The sequence below is a fragment of the Aristolochia californica genome, unplaced genomic scaffold, assembly GCF_029961685.1.
Source record: "Aristolochia californica isolate CCGP_79_NKW_82.1479 unplaced genomic scaffold, dmAriCali1.0.hap1 SCAF_14, whole genome shotgun sequence".
Lineage (NCBI taxonomy): Eukaryota > Viridiplantae > Streptophyta > Magnoliopsida > Piperales > Aristolochiaceae > Aristolochia > Aristolochia californica.
This window is the reverse complement of record NW_027181815.1, coordinates 5,265,391-5,285,189: the sequence shown is the minus strand read 5'-3', so window position 1 is coordinate 5,285,189 and position 19,799 is coordinate 5,265,391. Positions and strand designations below refer to the sequence as shown.

The 19,799-nt window shown below is 38.7% G+C and overlaps 2 protein-coding genes and 2 pseudogenes across 3 annotated transcripts; 1 reads left to right on the top strand and 3 right to left on the bottom strand.

Annotated features, from left to right (window-relative positions):
- Positions 1–1,735: 1,735 nt before the first annotated feature.
- Positions 1,736–4,968, bottom strand: LOC137950286 (ATP-dependent RNA helicase DEAH11, chloroplastic-like; annotated as a pseudogene).
- Positions 4,831–7,815, bottom strand: LOC137950514 (ATP-dependent RNA helicase DEAH11, chloroplastic-like; annotated as a pseudogene).
- A 1,923-nt stretch (positions 7,816–9,738) lies between these two features.
- LOC137950850 (heat shock 70 kDa protein 8-like) lies at positions 9,739–12,618 on the top strand. Its single transcript, XM_068797495.1, has 2 exons — positions 9,739–9,891; positions 10,682–12,618. Exon 2 carries the CDS (start codon positions 10,684–10,686, stop codon positions 12,415–12,417), a length of 1,734 nt encoding a protein of 577 aa, XP_068653596.1. The 5' UTR covers positions 9,739–9,891; positions 10,682–10,683; the 3' UTR covers positions 12,418–12,618.
- A 137-nt stretch (positions 12,619–12,755) lies between these two features.
- LOC137950851 (protein NDL2-like) lies at positions 12,756–18,577 on the bottom strand. Of its 2 annotated transcripts, none has more exons than XM_068797496.1 (11): positions 18,300–18,577; positions 18,082–18,193; positions 17,806–17,903; positions 17,624–17,712; positions 17,475–17,535; positions 17,289–17,375; positions 17,124–17,201; positions 16,989–17,045; positions 16,785–16,840; positions 13,548–13,683; positions 12,756–13,185 (listed from the first exon to the last, which is right to left on the bottom strand). In XM_068797496.1, the coding sequence occupies exons 1-11, from the start codon at positions 18,357–18,359 to the stop codon at positions 12,955–12,957; spliced, it is 1,065 nt and encodes a 354-aa protein (XP_068653597.1). In that variant the 5' UTR covers positions 18,360–18,577; the 3' UTR covers positions 12,756–12,954. The 2 variants fall into 2 exon arrangements, with proteins under 2 accessions (XP_068653597.1, XP_068653599.1); XM_068797498.1 differs by having other exon boundaries at positions 18,082–18,181; positions 18,300–18,575.
- Between the last annotated feature and the right edge of the window lie 1,222 nt (positions 18,578–19,799).

Genomic DNA, 19,799 nt, shown 5'->3' with positions numbered 1-19,799 from the left:
AGTAGTTGTAGCCAAAAGCCTATTAGTTCGAATAAACCTCTTATAATTGGTTGTTTATCTTTTTTTTACTAAATTAAAAATAAAATTAAAATAGGATGTTTTGTTAGAGGTGGTTTCGATCCACCTCTCTTGATTAGGTTGACTTTTCGTACTTAAACGACTAATCTTTTAGTTGTATTTGCCAGCCTTTTGACATGGTGTATTGTTTTCGTCCACTTTATTTAATTAAGTTGACTTTTTCACACTTAAACGATTAATCTTTTAAAAACAATATAATTTTTATGTTTATAACAAGACAGAGTGATCATCAAGTTTCATTCCATAACCGAGTGATTAGTACGTTTAAGTGATTGATTCTCCTCATTCACTCGTGCTGCAGACACTAATACGAATGACGAGTAGGAACGTTATTAAAAGAGCTATCAATTTTACCAGTCTAGCAAATCCTTCATTTCTGCTCTGTGAACTGTGAAACTCAAATATTCAGAAACAAAAGCACAAGTGAACATGATAAACGAAGAAGGGTCGCGAGTCCAGATTTGCTAGGGAAGAATTTGGAGTAAGGGATTTTCCTTTTCCTGTGCCATTGGATCAGTTTTTTATTCAGAGTCAAGCTTGAGAGGTTTTACTGAGCCTTTCCTTGCATGACAATCTAATCGTCGTTGAGTGCGATGCAAGCTACTCAGCAGTTCCTTAAGCACCTTTGTTTGGAAAACAATGTTGAGATGAGCAGTAGGCCGTTTACTCGGACATCTCGGCACTTCTCTTCAACCTTCAACTACAGCGTTCAAAATCCCACCAACCGTCTCTTCTCTCTCTCTCTCTCTCTCTCTCTCTCTCTCTCTCTCTCTCTCTCACATTTTAAAATAAAGAAATAACAATCAGAATATTTTTCTACTTTTTGTTGTTGATTGCGGCTCATCTGAACATCCCGGAGTTCTTGTGGACCGTTCAGCTTGCTGCCGAAGCAAGAGGTTGGCCGAGAGAAAATCCTCCGAAATAGAGTTCCAGTGGAGACTATGGAGGGCAAGAAAAAATTGTGTTTGTCTTGCCAGTTTGCTTACGGAGGGGAAAGTCACGATGAGAAGATTTGCAATTGCTTCGCCTTTTCTCATCGTGCATCCTATCAGCTCCTTCAGAACTGCGATCTTCCCCCACCCATCAAGGTTTTCACGGGGGAAAAGGAGGCGATCGTAAAATCTGCTACAGTGTTACAGCTATGGCCTCCCACGTAAGTCTTGATTCTCAGATGCTCATCATTTTCTTTCAAGTCGTAACGAATAACTATGTTAGAACTAACACTCGATTATTTTTTCGACGCATATAACAGAAATAGAAGCAGAGTGGAGGCACAAGATGAACCTGAGGACAAATTGGGTCTTCTCAAAGCTCTGCATCTATCTCAGACTCGTGCGAGGGAAGCGGAGAAGAAAGCCTCTACTTTATGTGCTGAGAAGGATCATCTAGCAGAACTGTTTTGGCGGGAATCATCCCAGTTAGTTGCTTACAAACAATGGCTCAAGCTGCTTGAGCTCGAGATCTCCCAAATGAGATCACAGCTTGTTCTATCACAGAAAGGGGAACAAAGAGATGAGACAAGAGACGAAGAGGAAGACGTTACTCCGCAAGGATGGGCTCTCGCCCTGTTTCTGGTTGCAAGTTTTGGCCTTGCACTGAGTTGCAGATATTTCTTTCTTTAATTAACTTTGCTTTCATTATTTTTTCCTGAAAAGAAGACAGCTATCAAAGAACGAATCAGGTGCCAAGTATAGTTATGCAGGCCTGCAAACTTTTGAAACTCGAATTTCTGTGAATAGTTGGAAGGAAGAATACAGAAGGCTGTGTAGACTCAAAACTTGTATCTATATTTACAAGTTCATCTATTTACCGATGCATGCATATATACAACCGATAAAGCCTCAGACAATTGTAAGATGAACAGACCTCAGATGTGCATAACATTCGCTGATAAAAAGCATTCGAAGCAAACCCAACAAATATGTTTCCCACATTTGCACTCGATGTGGCTATAACCCTGCACCTTCCCTATAGTGTACCCACGCATAGGAGACTTCTTTACGTGTTCCTTCCCCTTACTCTACTCATTCCATGCCAAGTCTGGATCATCCGTGAACTCTCGGTACTGCTCACAAGACATACAAGGATCATATTCCAAGTGGCACTTCCTGCAAGTTTCAACATAGCAAGCTCCACAGGCAAATGGCAGCAGCATTTCAGAGGAATCACTTTCCACTGTCTTGTAAAATGCAGCTCAATCAGGGGTTGGGCAATATCTATACGCGCCACCACTAGATGCAACAAATGCTCCCATTACTGCCTTAAAAGATCATCCAATTTGTCCTTCGACAAAAGAGTTCTCAAGTCCGCAAACAAGATCTTATATTTACACCCAGTGAAAGTGCAGCATCATGGAAAGCCTTCTCGACTTCGTATGGCAGACTCACTGCTCCACCAAGCAAAGTCGGCAGGACCTGCCTCCACAAACTTTGAGCTGGTAACATTCCTCCACCTCAAAAGCACACGCCTTCAGAACTGGTCAACCACTTGGTTGCTTTGTTAGGCAATGTGCTTTCTCAAGAATTACATCTTCTACCTTTTTCTTCAATTTCTTGCTCCCTCGGAAAGATCAGGTGCCTTCTCCTTCAGCCCATGTAATTCAGGACTGAATATTTGAACCACCTCTTTAAGAAGATCATGTGGGAGGTCTCCACTTCGAAGGCAGACTTCCATTTGCTTGTTCTCATGAAGGTGCAACAAGGTTTGGATAACTTTGCACTCAGCGACAATCACTTGCTCCAGAGAGCCAAAGACTTTGATGTTCATACACTGCTTGTCATGAAGAATCTAAGTTTGTGTGTCTTTTTCCAGTTTCTTCATGAGATCAACCCCTTCCCGTGAGAATAAAAGATTGATTACACTAGGAGTGAGGTTAGCATGAGTGATAATTTTCCCTTTCATTAACTGCTCAAGGGGCTTCCACATATCAGCCGTTAACTTTGTGCCAGTTGAAGAGATCTTTACACTATACAAACCATTTTCCATTCTTTCAAGATTACAACAAACACCTGCACAAGGAAAGTCAGGCAATTCTAGTCAATAAAAGAGAAAAAAACTCAAACTCAACTGCTAATGAAGTAAGAAAAAGCAAACTAGGTAGACTCAAGAGTTAACCATCACAATGTTTGACCCCAAAACCTTTTTAAAATAACTTACCATCATATGTAAATAAAATTAAACCAAGGTAAGTGTTAAGCACCTAGCCAATACTACCTAAAAGACCGGCTTGTTAGGAGCGGAAGACATAGGTACTTAACCCAGGCCCATAACTAGGATGTCCTATAACATCACATCCCCCCTTCGCGAGCCGACGACCACGGCGGCGCAACGACACAGGCCCAACCCGGGTTTTTATCCTACGACCTACCTGTATTTTAATCCAGCCTTTGCGCGCGATGCAGAGACACTGGCCCGACCCGGGTTTTTATCCTACGACCCTACCAGTATTTAAATCCAGCCTCTACAGCGTTGCCGGGAATCGAACTCGCGACCAAGGGTCGGCTCTGATACCAAATGTTAAACACCTAGCCAATACTACCCAAAAGACCGGCCTGTTAGGAGCGGAAGACATAGGTACTTAACCCAGACCCATAACCAGGATGTCCCATAACACTAAGTTAGCGGAACCCAAAAGAAGTGACAAAAGAAATAAATTGATAGTTTAACAAAGCAGCACAACTTAAGTCAATGTGTAAAAAAGAATACCAACCTTCCAAACTGGTGAAGCTTCGAGTAAAGAGCCCAGTTGTTTCTTAACAACAAAATATACAGAACCAGGGCAAGATACAGAATTGTGAAACATCTATTGACATTGAATCTTTTGCCATGGCAGACAGCCTATTAGAACTCTACCTTGTAAGTGTTCCAAAGCATTTGCTGCCTCAAGATATAAACTCCCATCAAAAGTTACTATAGCTTTCAATGTATAACCTTTTGGTTCAGGATCCCACAAGTACTATTTGAAGTGTTGTTGCCTGGCATAAAAGCAGCAATCTAAGTAGAGGTGTCTGCATAAGAATTAATAGAAGGCTTATCAATAGCTTCTCCTCTCAGCAGGAAAACATAAAAAAATTGTTCTCTTTGTCACAATTCTCAAAGCATCCCATATCTCTGGCTCTGTAGATTCGGGCCAAGCCTAGTTAAGACAAAAGAATCTGTTGAATTTTGCAGTGAACGAACCTGCCACCTATTATTAAGGTTGAGCATTCAGCAAGAACAGCACCTACATCCTCAAACTTGCATCTAACAATTGCAATACCCTTGAAGGGTCTATGGTGACAAGAAACATTGGCCTTTACTAAATGAAATGGATAGGCTCTCCCGTGACCCAGAAAGGTTGACTTTCAGGCAATACCTTCATAAAAGACCCACAGAAATCAGCACCATCCAAGTTTCTACATACTTTTCAGCAGATTCTGAACTAAGAAATGTTATCTTACCCCACTTTTCCAAGTCATCATTCTCTTGTCCAATACAACCATACCTGTAGAAATATCTACATGACAACCATTTTTATCAAACATCACAAGAAGCTCTTTGTCATTAATAGAATGTAGAACCGGAGTAAATTTCCACATTCAAGTACTCTTTGTCCATTTCAAGATGCTTAATTTCAGCCCCACTGCCAAACAGAGCCACAGAAGGAGAATAACCAGGGCACCATGAAATAAGCATTTCTCAATGCATTCATCAATTAACCATTTGGCTTCATACTGCAAGGCCATGTTTAAAAAAGCAGAAACTTCTCTCACGTCTCTTGGTGAGGCAAAGAACTCAGTTGCCCCTTTGGCAAAATCAACATCAATGCCAATTCGGGGGGTCCTCACAAGCAGTTCAAATATTTTTCACACAGCAATGCAGCCTGCTTCTTATTTCCACAAAAAAAAACATTTTAAAAGATCACTTCAAAATCGTGTTATCACAGTTTTCTACAACATATGTTCCTCTATCATTGAAATATCAAAGGGAGGTGCTGGCTCAAGTATAAAAAAACATTCATAGTCAAATGCAGTCACACAGACCAAATTTTGATTTGAAATTGATAGTACTCACTGTAAACAACCCAACTTGGCTTTTGCCATATATCAACAAAGACCATGAGGGATGGAATTTTACACGTTGTACAGTTAAAGCCACCTCATATCCAAGGCAATCATACCCAGAAAACATGGCCGCATTTTCTGCTAGTGATGCAAGTATTACTTTCTTCAATGCTTTGTCATGCGAACTGGGTTCCAGTACTCTGGAATAATAATTTTCAGTTCTTGCGGAAGACACTGTTCCAGTTCCAACACAGTCTCCTTACGTCTAGGCATGGATTTGCATTGATGCTGTTGTTCCAGCACCATATGTTTCTACTTGCTTGTCTCACACACTCTCATTTCCTGTAAACAGAGAAAAAGAGTGAGAAGGTCTCCATCTCTATGGCAAAATTGGACCTTAAGGCAGTCTGCTTTAGATTTCTCTTCCTGAGTACCTACTCGGTAAAATATGCTAATGGGATTGGTCATTACTTGTGCAAGAACAAGACCCCTCTGGCCTAGTCCATAATCACAGCCATCCAAGATAATCTTTCCCAGCTTTGGTTTGAGACCTAATTTGACCAAGTGCCTACCAACATCAGTGAGCTCTAATATCTCATATTTTGAGATCACTGCACCTAACTGGACTAAATTACGAATGGCCATCTCAATTGCCTTTGGATCTGGTGCATCAACAAAGTCAAAATTTTGCACATTTTAAATTCCCACGGCAAGAATTCTGAGAAAAGCAAACCTAAGGTGCACTTTGCAAATTTTGGGCTCCTGGTGAGATGGTAATGTTCAAAGTTCTTGTTCAGAGTAAAGCCTGTAACACTTGCCTGGTCTGGTTCGATTAGGCCCTACCAGATTGTCAGAGCTACGACTGACCCAAGACACCTTACACACATTCATACCACTCCCTGGTTCAAATCTGCTCTCTTTTACCATGCCTGAATCAACGACATACATCAGGAAATTTTATTTTCCCAGCATATTTCTGAAATACCCAAATCTGTTCTTTTGTAGAAAGCTTTCCATGAAGCGGGAGCACAACTGCCGCAGGAATCTGGCAATTTGTACATGTACATTCCAATTCTGATTGAGAAGTCAGAAATGCTAGAATGGCTCCATCATCCTCCACCTTGTGGATTTTTCTTAACTTTAATGGTATCCGAAACATATGAAGCACATGCGACAGAATTATACAGTGAGGTGGTGTTCAATGAGCTCTCATTGTATGCAAATGGCATATACTGAATGTCCAATGGTTTGCTTCTCCCTGTAAATCAAGGAACCCACAACCAAAGAAACAGTCTGAAAACTTCTCTTCATCTACAGCTGTGACATAATGATCAGCTTTAAATGAGGCTTTTGGAGTAGGAGCTTTTTTTCCAGTGCCAGGAGAAGATCAGTATTTAAGCTTCTTTCATGGGCTTCATCCATAATTATGAACGAGATGCCAACCAAATTTGCATCAGACATGCAATGTTGCAGGAGACAATGGTCTGTAGTGAATATTACGCTTGAGTTGAATCTCTGGAGTGATGAAAAGAAGGGTAACAAACAACAGAAGCACCAGAATAGTGCCACAACTTTCTTCCCAAACTCTTTGTGCCAAAGATCTGGCAGCAATTTTGCCAGGCGAGGTGCAAACACTTGACCCATTAGCTAGGCCAGCTCCTGAAATAAATTTCACCAATTGGGTACTCTTCCCACAACCTGTCTCCCCAATAAGGACAATGACCTGAGGGGAAAATAAAAGAGTAATTCTTGGAAAGGAGACACATAGTTTTGTTCTTCATGCAAAAGTATGCTTTATAGCCATGCAGTGAAGAAGAGGACATGGTAAAAAAGAAAATAAATCAGGTCGGATCTTTTTAAAGTTTTTACTTCAACGGGTTCATAGCCAGTAACCCCCAGACCCTAGGAGACTTGAACTTGAGGCCTGAAAAACCCCTTTAGGCAATTGAGCCAAGGTCCAAGTCTCAGCAATTCCATATGTCTAATTCCTGTGTACCTAGTAGGAAATGCTGCATTACCACGAGATAACCATTTTAAATTCCGTGTTCATCGCTTGTTGCAATAGAAGCAGGCCAAAGCAAATAAATATTGACAGAAGTACCCGTCGTTTCAGATTTACGTTTCATACATTCCTTTATCTTACATGAAGATAGAACAGATATTTAAAATACTAAACATGTTGAAAATCAATACGAAGTTTAGAGAAGCTTACGCATAATGAGAAAAAAAGAAAGAAAAGCTATGCGTCCTCGAATCTTCAAGTAAACTAAAATAAAAATTCTTGGATTGACATTAAAAACTGTTGCTTGAAGACTGGATAGAAGACTAATCAACACAGAAGTAGAGGGAAAAATAACTAGCATCATCTCCTCACCTGTTGGCTGTGTATTTGTCGGAGAATCTCCCGTCTGTGAGCATAAATTGGTAATCCATCGACAAGCCTCCGACACTCCCGCGTCATAATGCGCTGAATCCCACCCCAGTCCAATCGTCCCCAAACCCGAAAACTGGAATTTCCACGTCTGGACAATATTCTGAGCTGGTTCCCGTCGAGTCGCGCCAGAATACAGTGCATTGCATCCCTAAATTCCTCCTGTTTCCTCCCAACCATCTCTGTTTCGGCAACCAATGTTTTTTTCTTGTCCAAATACTGACAACACAGAGCCAAGGGCGTCGGCCACGGAGACTTCTGGAAGCTTTACCAATCCCATCAGGCAAATTCTCAAGAACTCTGGCAATTTAAGATATTCAGTCAAATTTAAAATTTTGATAAAAGTATGTTTTAGAGCATAGGATATATAATACCTTTTAAAACTACCTTTTAGAGCATTTTGATGCAACAAGATAAAAATATATTCATTGGAGTTGACTGATTGATCAACAAGAAGGTATAATCGATCAACCAAATTTACGAAGGATTACAAAGTGATCGATGGATGCCATAATTTATCATAAGGCCATGGAAACTCTAATTGAAGGTACAACTTATCAACTTTCTTTGTAGCTTTTAAACAAATATAAAAAATAACTAGTTTTATCAAAAACCTTATAAATAAGGAACCGAACTTGTCCATAAGGAAGTAATGAACATATATTAGCGAAACCAAACCTTTGAAGAGAGATTTTTATGCTTCAATTTCCAGTTTTACCTTTTAACAAAATTTGCCTATATTTCTAAATTCTCTGCATATTTCTTGGTATTTTTACTTTAGGTACAAAAAAGAAGTTATACTTATCAAAATGTGTTTCTTTCTCTTAGGCCATGATTGACTTCCAAGCGCATAATGCTGCTCTTGTTTTTCAGCCCAACTCGTTTTGATGGCCCCAAACCTATTCATCGAAAACCCTCATTGCAAATAACTAACCCAAATTTAAGACTCTCCCTCTTGGCTCAAATTTGTCCTTATCAAATATGATCTCCTTACAAAGTCATGTTCACAATTTTATTTGCTAAGAGACAAAATTGGTTTCTCTAACCGTGACTTATCTTGAGGGGGCATTATAAAAGATTATCTTCTCTATGGTTTAGGAGATAAGATCTTTGATGATTGCATTTATCTTTTCTGTTATAAATTATAAATATCACTCTTAATCAATGCAAAGAGGTGGTTCAATCTAGCTTCTAATAACAAGTTGTTGTTTGGAGTCTAAGGTATTATTCATAAATCTTGTTGGTATATTTTAAAATTTGACTGTTACAAATTTCATAAACAAATTAAGAGATTGAATGTATCTTCAAAAGCCAATAGTGGTTTGCAACTTGTTCATTTATTTTGACCTCATTTAAGATTGAAGAACAAATTAGTTACTTGTTCAAGTGAATTTAGCAGGAATAGAGGAATTGGGAACAATGACATTGTACTATGGCATATAATTGGTGTTCATCATATCCCTTTCCAAGAAGATTTCCCAATGATGCCGATTATCAATGGTGGGTTTGAGTTGAGACCTTCAAAGAGGTCTAACTATAATTCTCAAGAAAATTGAATCAAAACTAGGAGAAGGTGGTTTCAATTGGGTAAATCTTGTATATATCCACTTCTACATTGCAGACATAAAGGATTTTACATAACGTTAGCCATGACAAAATAACAAGGTTTGTTTGAGTGAGTGAGTGAGTGGTTTTGTGTAGAATAGTCTACCCCTACAAAATAAACATAATAGAAGGTATACTTGAAAATAAGCAAAAAATTACCCATTTTTCTAACCTTATTACAGAGTTACTCTACTAGTTTCATGTTTAATGATTGAACTTGTAATTTGTATGTTTTATTTTATTTTATAATCTTATATCTTTATCAAATTTATATCTAATTGCACGATTTAGAGTATCTACAAGGTTGCGTTAAAATGGGATGAATCCTGAGCCCTTGCAAGGATTGGGACTGCAAGACTGCACCCTTTGCTGGTGCATTTTCGCGAGCGGGACGAGCAACCAGGGACCCAGGTCCCCTGACGGCTTCCATTCAAATCTGGCCAGTGATTAGTCAGGCTCATCAACGACTACGTAAATTGCATTGTCCGTCCAATCTTGTTTCGTGACGTGTCATCTGTTTTCTGACGGTTTTTCACATATGCCGAACTTCCCACCCCGAGACCCTTCTCGAAAACTCCCCGCGTTTCTTTCCTTCTAGTTTTCAAAAGAAAAAATAGACATCAGGATTTCTCCAGAACATGCTCCTGTTCTTCTTTCTCTATTTACTGGCGCTTCTCCGATCTTCGGCCTGCTTGGTTTCCTCACGACTGCCCTTGTCGCCTGCGAAAAGATCCTGTGAGTTTGTTAATCTCCTTTTCTATTTTTCTCTACAGAATGTTTTTCTTTCCTTCTTGTTTTATTCACTGTGTGCTATTAGTGTCTGAAATTGCCTCTTGAGCTGTAGGTGGCTTGATTATTGTAGAGTATGTGTTCTCAGAGAAATTCATTTTATTCACTAAATTTTAGGCGCCGGTAAGAACGATCATGGCGTCCAAATAAAGTGAGAATTATTTCTTGTGGAAAAAGTCTGGACAACGTCTTGAGTTATTGGGGAATGTTTCTACCCATTTTCTACCAAATCAGCTATTTTACCTCTTAACTAGTGAATGAAAGAATTAAGAATAGTTGGAAGTGTCAAAACAGCTAAAGTCCGTTTTATGGGAAGAGGTAAGTCCGTTTCAAATTCGAATTGAAACAACGCTTTCATCTTTGTATGCTGAAAAGGAATCACCCGTTGAAAATTCGATTTTGTTCTTGCTGCTTAATTTGATTATGGGGTTTAAATTCCCTCTAATGGATATGCGCTGTAACACATATTCCTCTGGCTCGGTGAAAGGATCATCAAATATAATAGGCATGTTATACATCTGTATATGGAGCTTACTCCGGAAAACTGATGAGTTGTCGGAGGGTTTGTTCTCCAATTAGAGTCTGGCGATCTGTCAGAAGTCCCGGATATCTGGCATAGTTAGCTTTTCTGTTAGTTCATGGCATCTGCTGTTATCTTCCTCCGTTTGTCTTATCATTATATATGAGATAGTGTATTTGTTATTACTTCTCATTGATTCATTTTGTTGTCCATTAGAAATGGTGGAAATGGCGGAACCTGTCTACACGGTGGCGTCTGATAGTGAAGCTCCTGGAGAGGACCAAAAAATGCCCAATTTCCCTGAGCCTGCCTTGGGAATTGACCTTGGGACCTCTCAGTGCAGCATAGCAATATGGAATGGTTCATGTTTAGAACTCCTCAAGAACACCAGAAACCAGAAAAGGATGCACACTTATGTTATGTTTGACAATGAAATCCCTTCAGGAGGAGTGAACGAGGAATTGGGCCATGATGAAAATGAAATATTTTCAGGACGATCTATTTTTAACACGAAGCGTTTGGTTGGTCGGTTGGACACAGACCCAGTTGTTCATTCCAGTAAGATGCTTCCTTTTCTGGTGCAGACTTTGAGTATTGGAGCTCGTCCTTTTATTGCAGCCTTGGTGAATAATGTCTGGAGATCCACCACACCTGAAGAAGTCTTAGCAATCTTTTTGGTGGAATTGAGAGCTATGGCAGAGGTCAGGCTGAGGAGAGCAATACGAAATGTTGTTTTGACAATTCCAGCCTCATTTAGTAGATTCCAGCAGACTCGAATCGAGCGTGCTTGTGCCATGGCAGGGCTCCTTGTCCTTAGGCTAATGCCGGAGCCAACAGCTGTGGCCCTTCTATATGCTCAACAGCAGCAGCAGATCATACAGGATAATTTGGGAAGCGGGTACGAAAAGGTTGCACTTATTTTTAATATGGGTGCAGGCTACTGTGATGTAGCCATAGCAGCCACTGCTGGAGGAGTCTCACAGATTAAAGCTTTGTCTGGAGCTGCTGTTGGAGGGGAGGATATACTTCAAAACGTTATGCGTCATGTTCTGCCTAATTTTGATTGTTTCTGTGCAAGCCATGGCATAAATGAAATCAAATCTATGGGGATGCTCAGAATAGCTACTCAAGATGCAATTCACAAGCTCTCCTCACAGACCAGTGTTTTGCTAAACGTTGATTTGGCCAATGGATCTAAAATACGTACAAACTTGACAAGGGAAGAGTTTGAAGCAATGAATCATGAAGTCTTTGAGGTATGTAAGGATCTCATAAATCAGTGCTTAAATGATGCAAAAGTGGTTGCGGAGGACATAGTTGATGTCATACTTGTTGGAGGTTGCTCATACATTCCCAAAATCTCCCGTCTGGTACTGGGGTTATGTAAGAAGGAGAAACCATATGATGGTATGAACCACTTAGAAGCAGCAGCTTGCGGTGCTGCACTGGAAGGAGCTGTGGCATCTGGCGTCACTGATCCTACTGGACGTTTAGATCTTCTAACCATCCAGGCAACCACAATGAGCCTTGGAATCCGAGCAGATGGGGAAACGTGTGTGCCAATTATATACAGGAACACCACAGTCCCAGCGAGAAAAGATTTGTTATTCACGACTGCACAGGATAACCAAACTGAGGCACTGGTTGAAGTATACGAAGGAGAGGGAAATCAGGTGAAGGACAATCATCTGTTGGGATTTTTCAAAATCTCCGGTATCTCTCCTGGGCCAAAGGGGATCCCAGAGATCAACGTCTGCATGGATATAGATGCTTCGAATGTGCTGAGAGTGCTGGCTGGTGTAGTTCTTCCTGGATCAGCTGCGCCTGTTACACCTTTTATTGAAGTAAGGATGCCGACCGTGGATGATGGACATGGCTGGTGCATGGAAGCCCTCCGCAAGATATATGGCTCCAAGTTGGACTTGGCCAGCTTAAAGAAGGCTCCACACTGAAATATTGAGCGTGTTGATTGCCTGGTGTTTCGCTGTGTCGTACCTTTTTTAGTTTTGTCTGGAATAACTCTTCATCAAAGTATCTCTGTATCAAATACTAGTATGTGTTTCTCCAAACAAGTCAAAGTTTTTCGTAGTGCAAAATCTGCAAACAGTAATTGTCATAAATACTCTGGTTCATTAAGGAGTAACAGCTTTCGCACTCGCCGGGAAACTTTCGGTCGCAGCTGTAGAATCAGGGGATGATTTTTTTGGGTGCACGGCTGGGCAGAATCAGCAGATAGTTATTGTCAAGAAACTCGCCGGAAAGCTCCGGTCTCAATTATAGAATCAAAGAATGAAATTTTTGATGACGGTAGCGGGATGACCTTCGCTGACAGTGAAAATCAAGTGTACAAAAAAAAAAAAAAAATACTAATGGTAAATGGTTTACACACGTCAAGGTTGAGTAGATTTATCTACAAATGGGTGCTACATATGGGTATAGATGGAAAAGAATACTCTGTGGCCATGATTGTAATGGAAGGGTATCTCATCTTATACAGGAACACGGGTCCTGATGGGTTTGAGTTTGAGTCCCAAACTCTCTGGTGAAAGTAGTTCCGGTGGTATGTATGAAGAACTGCCCGAAGAACTAGTGGGGCTTGAGAGCGGCATTGAATATGGAATTGGTTGTCTGTGGAAACCAAAGCCCATCAGAAAAAAATCGATCGGGATGATCATGGAATGAGGTTGCTCCTCTGTCACCAAAGAGCCACATCTTTGAACCTGCATTCCATATACTGTAGATTTTAAGTAAAGGTAGAAACTGGTCATCTCTACACCACTTAAACGAAGTTTCTCATTCTTCGAGACATCATTTAACTGAAAAGAACCTCTCTTAGACCAATAATTTGCCAACTTATACCATTCTCACTCAAAACTTTCTGTACTGATGCAAAAGCACAACTAAATGACGAAGGCAGGCACCAACGCGCCACAAGTTTGATTTTTTGTGGAAATGATGGTCTCTTTTTCTAGATGCACAATTTAGGAGAGAAGAATTGGAAAAGTAGGCCTTTCACAAGAACTACTAACAGTTTTATAAGCAGTTACATATCATGCCTTATGAAACAAGAAAATGGGATTACCTCCACAAGTGCACTCCTCTTTTTATCCATTTTAGAATTCATGTAAATAGCTTCAAAAAAGGAAGGACTGCAATCACCAACAAAAATGAGAGTTCTGCAAGTCAATTTTTTCAATCCTTCTGTCAGGTCATGTCTCCTGCAAATGAAAAAGGGCAGAAAAAATGTTACCCATCTAATGATTTTATTTTGCTTCAAGTATTATTAAACCACTAAAACAAGCATCTTCACCATAAAATGGTAATATTAAACTTATATATTTGCAGCCAAGTCACCCATAGCAGCATGGTTGACGATAAATGACCAAATAGGTCCAGTTGTCAGGGTCAATGTAGAAGGAAATTTTTATCTCCCAATTTATGTGACAGAGGAGAGGCACTGATGTTTGCGGGACACAATAATATCACTGGAAGGTGTGAATCTCTCTAGGGCATGAAAGAGAGAGAAAAAGGTTTGTTTTAAGTTGTTTAATCAACTGAACCCTATCGCTCTAAAGGAAAGGCAAATTTGTAGAAACAATCAAACGGACCCAATGCATGCGGCAGAGATTTCAGACATTTTAGAAATTATTAAAATGAATTTTGTAAGGAGAGGAATAGTAATAAACATTCTAAGTAGTTAGAATACATGCTCAGCGGTAGCCATAAATCTAAATGGTAGCTAATATAGAACTTTTTAGAATTTATTGAATTGTATTCTTTAAATCAGGAACAAGAAACAAAAAAGGGATTTCCTAAGAATAAACAAAAGAGGTAGAAATAAAAAATTCAAAACAAGTCAGGATGTTACACAGTGATTCTTATACATAATTGATAAAGACTTTCAATCTCCGAAGTTTGCTTTATTTTAACCATGTACATGGTACTTGTTCCTTAACTATATACTTAGTTTTAGTTGATGGTCAACACATCGATGATTGTTGATATTGGGCAGCACATGCCCTATCTCCAAAGGAATATTGTTGAATTTCTAGAAAAAAAAGCTTCATTGACTTGATGTAATTTGAGTACAATGAACCTAAGGAAACAAGTAGAATCAAATTACAATTAAACTACCCTTATTCCAATTACACTCAATGTTAAACACTAAAAGATAACTCCTAGAACAATTGAACAACTGAATATAAACAGAAGACTAACATAACTAAAACACCTTTAATTGAGACTCTTTTGTGAGACTTCCTGTGAGACACCTGTAAGGCTCTACCATATTAATTCTAACTCTGGGAGACTTCTTGCTATGATAGTCACGTAAAACTCTTAAACATTCCCCCTTAAGTTGGATTTTATAATGAAAAATGATTTTTGGTCTCCAATCTTCATTGGCTATTTTTTTTTCATAGATGTTAAATTTTCATCATTTGTTCTCCCCGTTTTTTGAATATTTTGGTCACATAAAAATTAGCATAATATGTGGAACAAAATACTTTTTTTTGCACTTCTTCTTCTACTCACCCCCCTCAAGCTGGGGATGAAAAGGACATAGAGATCCAACTTGCACAAAACATAATGTGGGAGAAGAAAATCACTCCTAGTTGTACGACAAAACTCCATACACCAATCAAAATGGTCATAATCTGAAACACACTCCACTCAATTTTAAAGGAGGAAAAATAGCCCAACTTTAGGGCTTAACAAAGAGACTTCTCACTTTTTAAGGGTAGCTCAAACATAAATCACTTTTTGGGTGAAGAATAAAAGATTTGACTCAACCTGGATGTTGGGCACACTCCAATACTCAACCTGCATTGTTTTGAAGTGATGAAAATGCAAGAAGATAAATTGAAAAATATTAAAGGAAAAAAACTTTAACCAGAAGGAAGTGATTATGCAACACTCATACTTCTAAAAGAATATCGAATATGATCTTAAAAAAAACTAGGGGAGACTATAGTGGTTGAACTTAATAAATTTGACCAAGTATAATTTTTTTGGAGGTGACCACGAAAAAGCAAAATTTTAAAACAACATTGAAGCAAGAAATTTTTGCATATTTCATGGAGTGATTAATTCTGAGCAAAAATCTTAGATTAGAAGAGAAATTTGGCTAAAAAACTAGGATTCAAGGAGAAAAAGAAACTCAATTCACCCCAATACATGGAGAAATAATATGAGAGAAAATAAAAAAAATGAGAATTTTCAACAGAACTGACCTTTAGTACTTCTGATATCAACTAGACTCAATGAACTTTAATTTTATACCTAATTTGACATAAAAAGTTTATTTTTTTAATATTTTATGACCGCTTGAATTACTTTCTTCTATAGCATGACCCTTGCTGACTCCAATGAGAATCTCCTTACATATAGATAGGGGTGGCATCGAACCGAGCCAATTCGCGAAAGGTTCAAGTTCGGTTCGGTTCGGTTCGGCTCGGCTCTGGATCAGTTTGGCTTGACCCATCTCGATCTTGAATCGAATTCGAGATCAAGGTTTTGTTCGTTTAGTTATACGAGCCGAGCTCAACCGAGCCTCGGTTCGGTTCACAAGCTCGCGAGCCGGCTCGGTAACTTAAATTTTTTCGGACCTTCGGGGACGACGAGGAATCTTCAAAAATCTCTCAAATCAGGTTAGTCCTCGAGTCCTCTTCTTCCTCTCCCATTCACTCTCCGCTTATCCTGTCGTCCATTCGACGATGTTGCAGAGACGACACCGAGCAGGGGTGGGGGAAAGTCTGGCATGGAGCAGCACAGACAAGTACCAATGGGGACAATCGGTAGAGCTGACGACAGGTGACATTGACGGGCGGGAAGGTTCGACAGCCGCGACGGGAGTACCAGCGGGTTACATTATTTATCTTTTAGTACAATGAATGAACTTTGAGAGATTACCAGCTTAAAAAGATTAGTATATAATGATCAAACCAGGAAAAGAAGTGAAAGCAGAAAGTGCAAAGAAAATAGTATACAAGTTCTCTCTACAAATTATTGCAAAAAAAGGAACACTTCAGGAGAACCCCGTAACATGAGCTAATATTATGATGATTGGAAACAGAATAACACCAAGCTGAGCCCTTGAACTTTCCAAATGAAGTTCTCTTTGAAAAAATTGCAATAGATACTCTTGGAGTTGAAAAAAAATAACAACATAGCATAATGGTACATGAACAATCCATCTTTCCAACATATACCATATTTCATGTTATTTTAGTTCATCACGTAATTATTTCAGTTCAAGAGAACTGAATTAAGCAATAGAGCTAAATGAAATGTTGGAAACCGAATGGAAAACAGGACTCACTGATTAATAGCTTGAATAAAGCGCATGACATTTGGGCTTTGCCTTTCATCCAACAACTGCAGATACACGATAAATAAAAAAGGAACAGAGACATCAATGCGACATTTTTACTCTCAGGGTAGAATCTGAAGGTTGTTGGAAAGTCCAAATAGTAATACAAACAGAAAAGACTTGAAATGCCAAATTGTGCTTGACAGCACTTACCCTTCTGCATGCTTGAACAATATCTGACTCTGCATTATGCATCCCACAACGTACATCCTGAAACCAACTCCAACAAATTGATATTTAGGCATTTCTAGTGGGGAAATTAATTCATGAAATGAGCCAACTTGGTACCTTACTGAAATACCGTTGGAGCAGGCACTCCTTCACAATACCACACATGCCATAGTAGTAGAGCAAATTCAGTAGCACCTGTAGTATGAACTAAGTTAAAGCACCTTCTTCACCACATTAAACTGATTCTGTCCAATTGGCAATAGGAGTTTTGCACATTACAACCTTATTGCGAAACCATTCTGCCCACGAAGGTGCTTTGCAGAGAGGTGAAACAAGGATTAACCCACGAACACGATTCTTGTACTTTGTCTGCCACAATGTGGATAGGCAAAAGCAAATAAGATTATAATAACATTCTGAGCCCGAAAACTATCAATATTGTACAGACAGAGGAACATCTACACCTACTGCAAATAGTGCAAGGATGTAAGCCCCAGCTGAGACGCCCAAGCAAAGTACCTCCTTGAGCCTGCACAGAAATTAAGTAACATGGAAGCGTAAATTCCAGGGGGAAAAAAGATGCATCATATCCTTATCGCGAGTTTGTGTCTACTTACCCAAAGAAATCAAGAACTTCGGCAACCTGGTCTGCGAGATCATCCACGTTGGCAAGGGGAACATTGGAAGGGATGGCAGCAGCACCCAACTGCAGGGACTCTTGAACAGATGGTGAAAAAATACTTTTAATTTAATAAAATGTACATCGTTGATGCAGAATGGGAGGAGTGTTAAAACGGACCTCATGTCCCGGTGCATCAATGTGGTAAATGCAGAAGTTATGAAGTAACAAAGAGGCAGCATCAGGACAGAATAAGAGGCCTTGAAAGCAAGTCATATCTGCAAAACCATATTGAAAAAAAGTATAATGGAATGAGACTGATAAAAAAGCCACATGAAAATACGAATTAAAATAAGATAAGAAAAAGAAAATAAATGAGCTTCCGATGTTTGAAAAAGAAAAAGTGTTTCATCGATTTCCGAAAATTGGGTAAATAAAGTGGCAGATAGTAGATACAATTGAGAGCAACATCCGGATAAGTGATCAAAGCAGGCTTCTCTTCATCTCCGCAAACGAAAACAGAGATAGCACCTTTGCTCGTCTCCACCAGGCATTCCTGAAAGGTTCGCTGGTAAAGATAATAAGAAAAAAGGATATAAAGAAATCGAAGCACTCCTAAAAATAGAAGAAGATCTACATTGGATAAGAAATAGAGATATCCTAGAACCCCCTACCTTTCCTCCCAACGGTATCATCTCAATGTCGACAGAGACGGAATCACTCGACTCTCCCATGACTCCTCTCCTCCGAAAAAAACCCAACTAACAGAAAGAAAACACGGACATAGCACAGGAAAGAGAGGAGATCTCTCAGAAATTAGGTCTCATCTTCTTCTCCTTGTTGCACTTCTTTTTCCGCTTCTTGCTCTTCGTCTACCAGTATGTGTGTCCGTGGCACTGGTTCCAGTAACGAGTAACAATTTACAATAATACCATCATTGTTGAACGAAATTGCGGCTCTGATGGTGCAAGTTTTGGTAATAACAATTAAGAAATGCTGCACGGTTTCACACATGTCGGTGGAATGTCGTCTTGGAGGAGTGTAAGTTACCGTTGAGTCCACGCAACGGTCGCAAGAAACGCGGAAATCCGCTACCATCCAAAAATCTTCTTACAGAGAGAGTGGTACCATTGTAATTATGTTCAACACTAGAGGGTTTTTCCAGATCAGATGGCTCAGTTGGCATCTTACGGCTGTATGCCACCTGGAAAACGCATTCCTCCTTCAACACGACGAAAGCGAGTGACGGAAAATCTAAAATTCCGAAAATTTGCAAAAGAGGGACGAACGGATGAGGTGGAACAACTAATAATTGTATTCCTAAAGTGGAAGTACTTCGACGTATAACGAATGAAGTAAATTACGACAATGACCTTAGTGTACGATGGAAAGTTACGTGTAAAGTGTAAAGAGTATTTTTATTAATTAAATATTTTGATACATTTAACTTTTATAAATTTTATTTTTAAAAAAAATATATTTTTAACTTGAGATAAATTAATAAATAATTTAAAATTGAATTAGGTAATTTAATTATTTAAATATTTAAAATAAAATAATTAAATAAATACTTACTTTTTTAATATCAAAATATTATTTTTACGGTGTTTAAATTCTCATTCTTAAACTAGTAATTAAATATAATATTAACCATCATTAAATTATATTAAACAAATTATTATATAAAATTAGTCTAATAACTCAATCTAGTTGTACCTACATTTTTCATTGATAAATTAAGATAGATTTTAACTTGTGATGAATAGATAAACAATAAAAAATTGAATTAAGATGATTTAATTAATTAATTATATAAAAAAATAATTAATAAAATATATTTAACTTTTTAATATGAAAATATTTAATCAAATGTTTGTTGGTGGCTTCAAACTTATAGAAATTTTGGTGTATATGATGTGTGCAAACGACTATGAGATTTCTTCTACTTCTCGTATACCTCCTTCATCTTGATATCATCCACAACATCAATCCAATTTCCCAATTCAATACTCATTATTATGGATTGATCTGTTTTTGTGGCACAATGCTTGAAACCTCTTTTAGTTTTTTTCTCGAGAACAAAGTAAATGTACATGATATAAATCCTTGACATAGCATTATAAGAAAATCATTTTTTTACACACCCATGTGGCACCCTTGTACACAGCTAATGT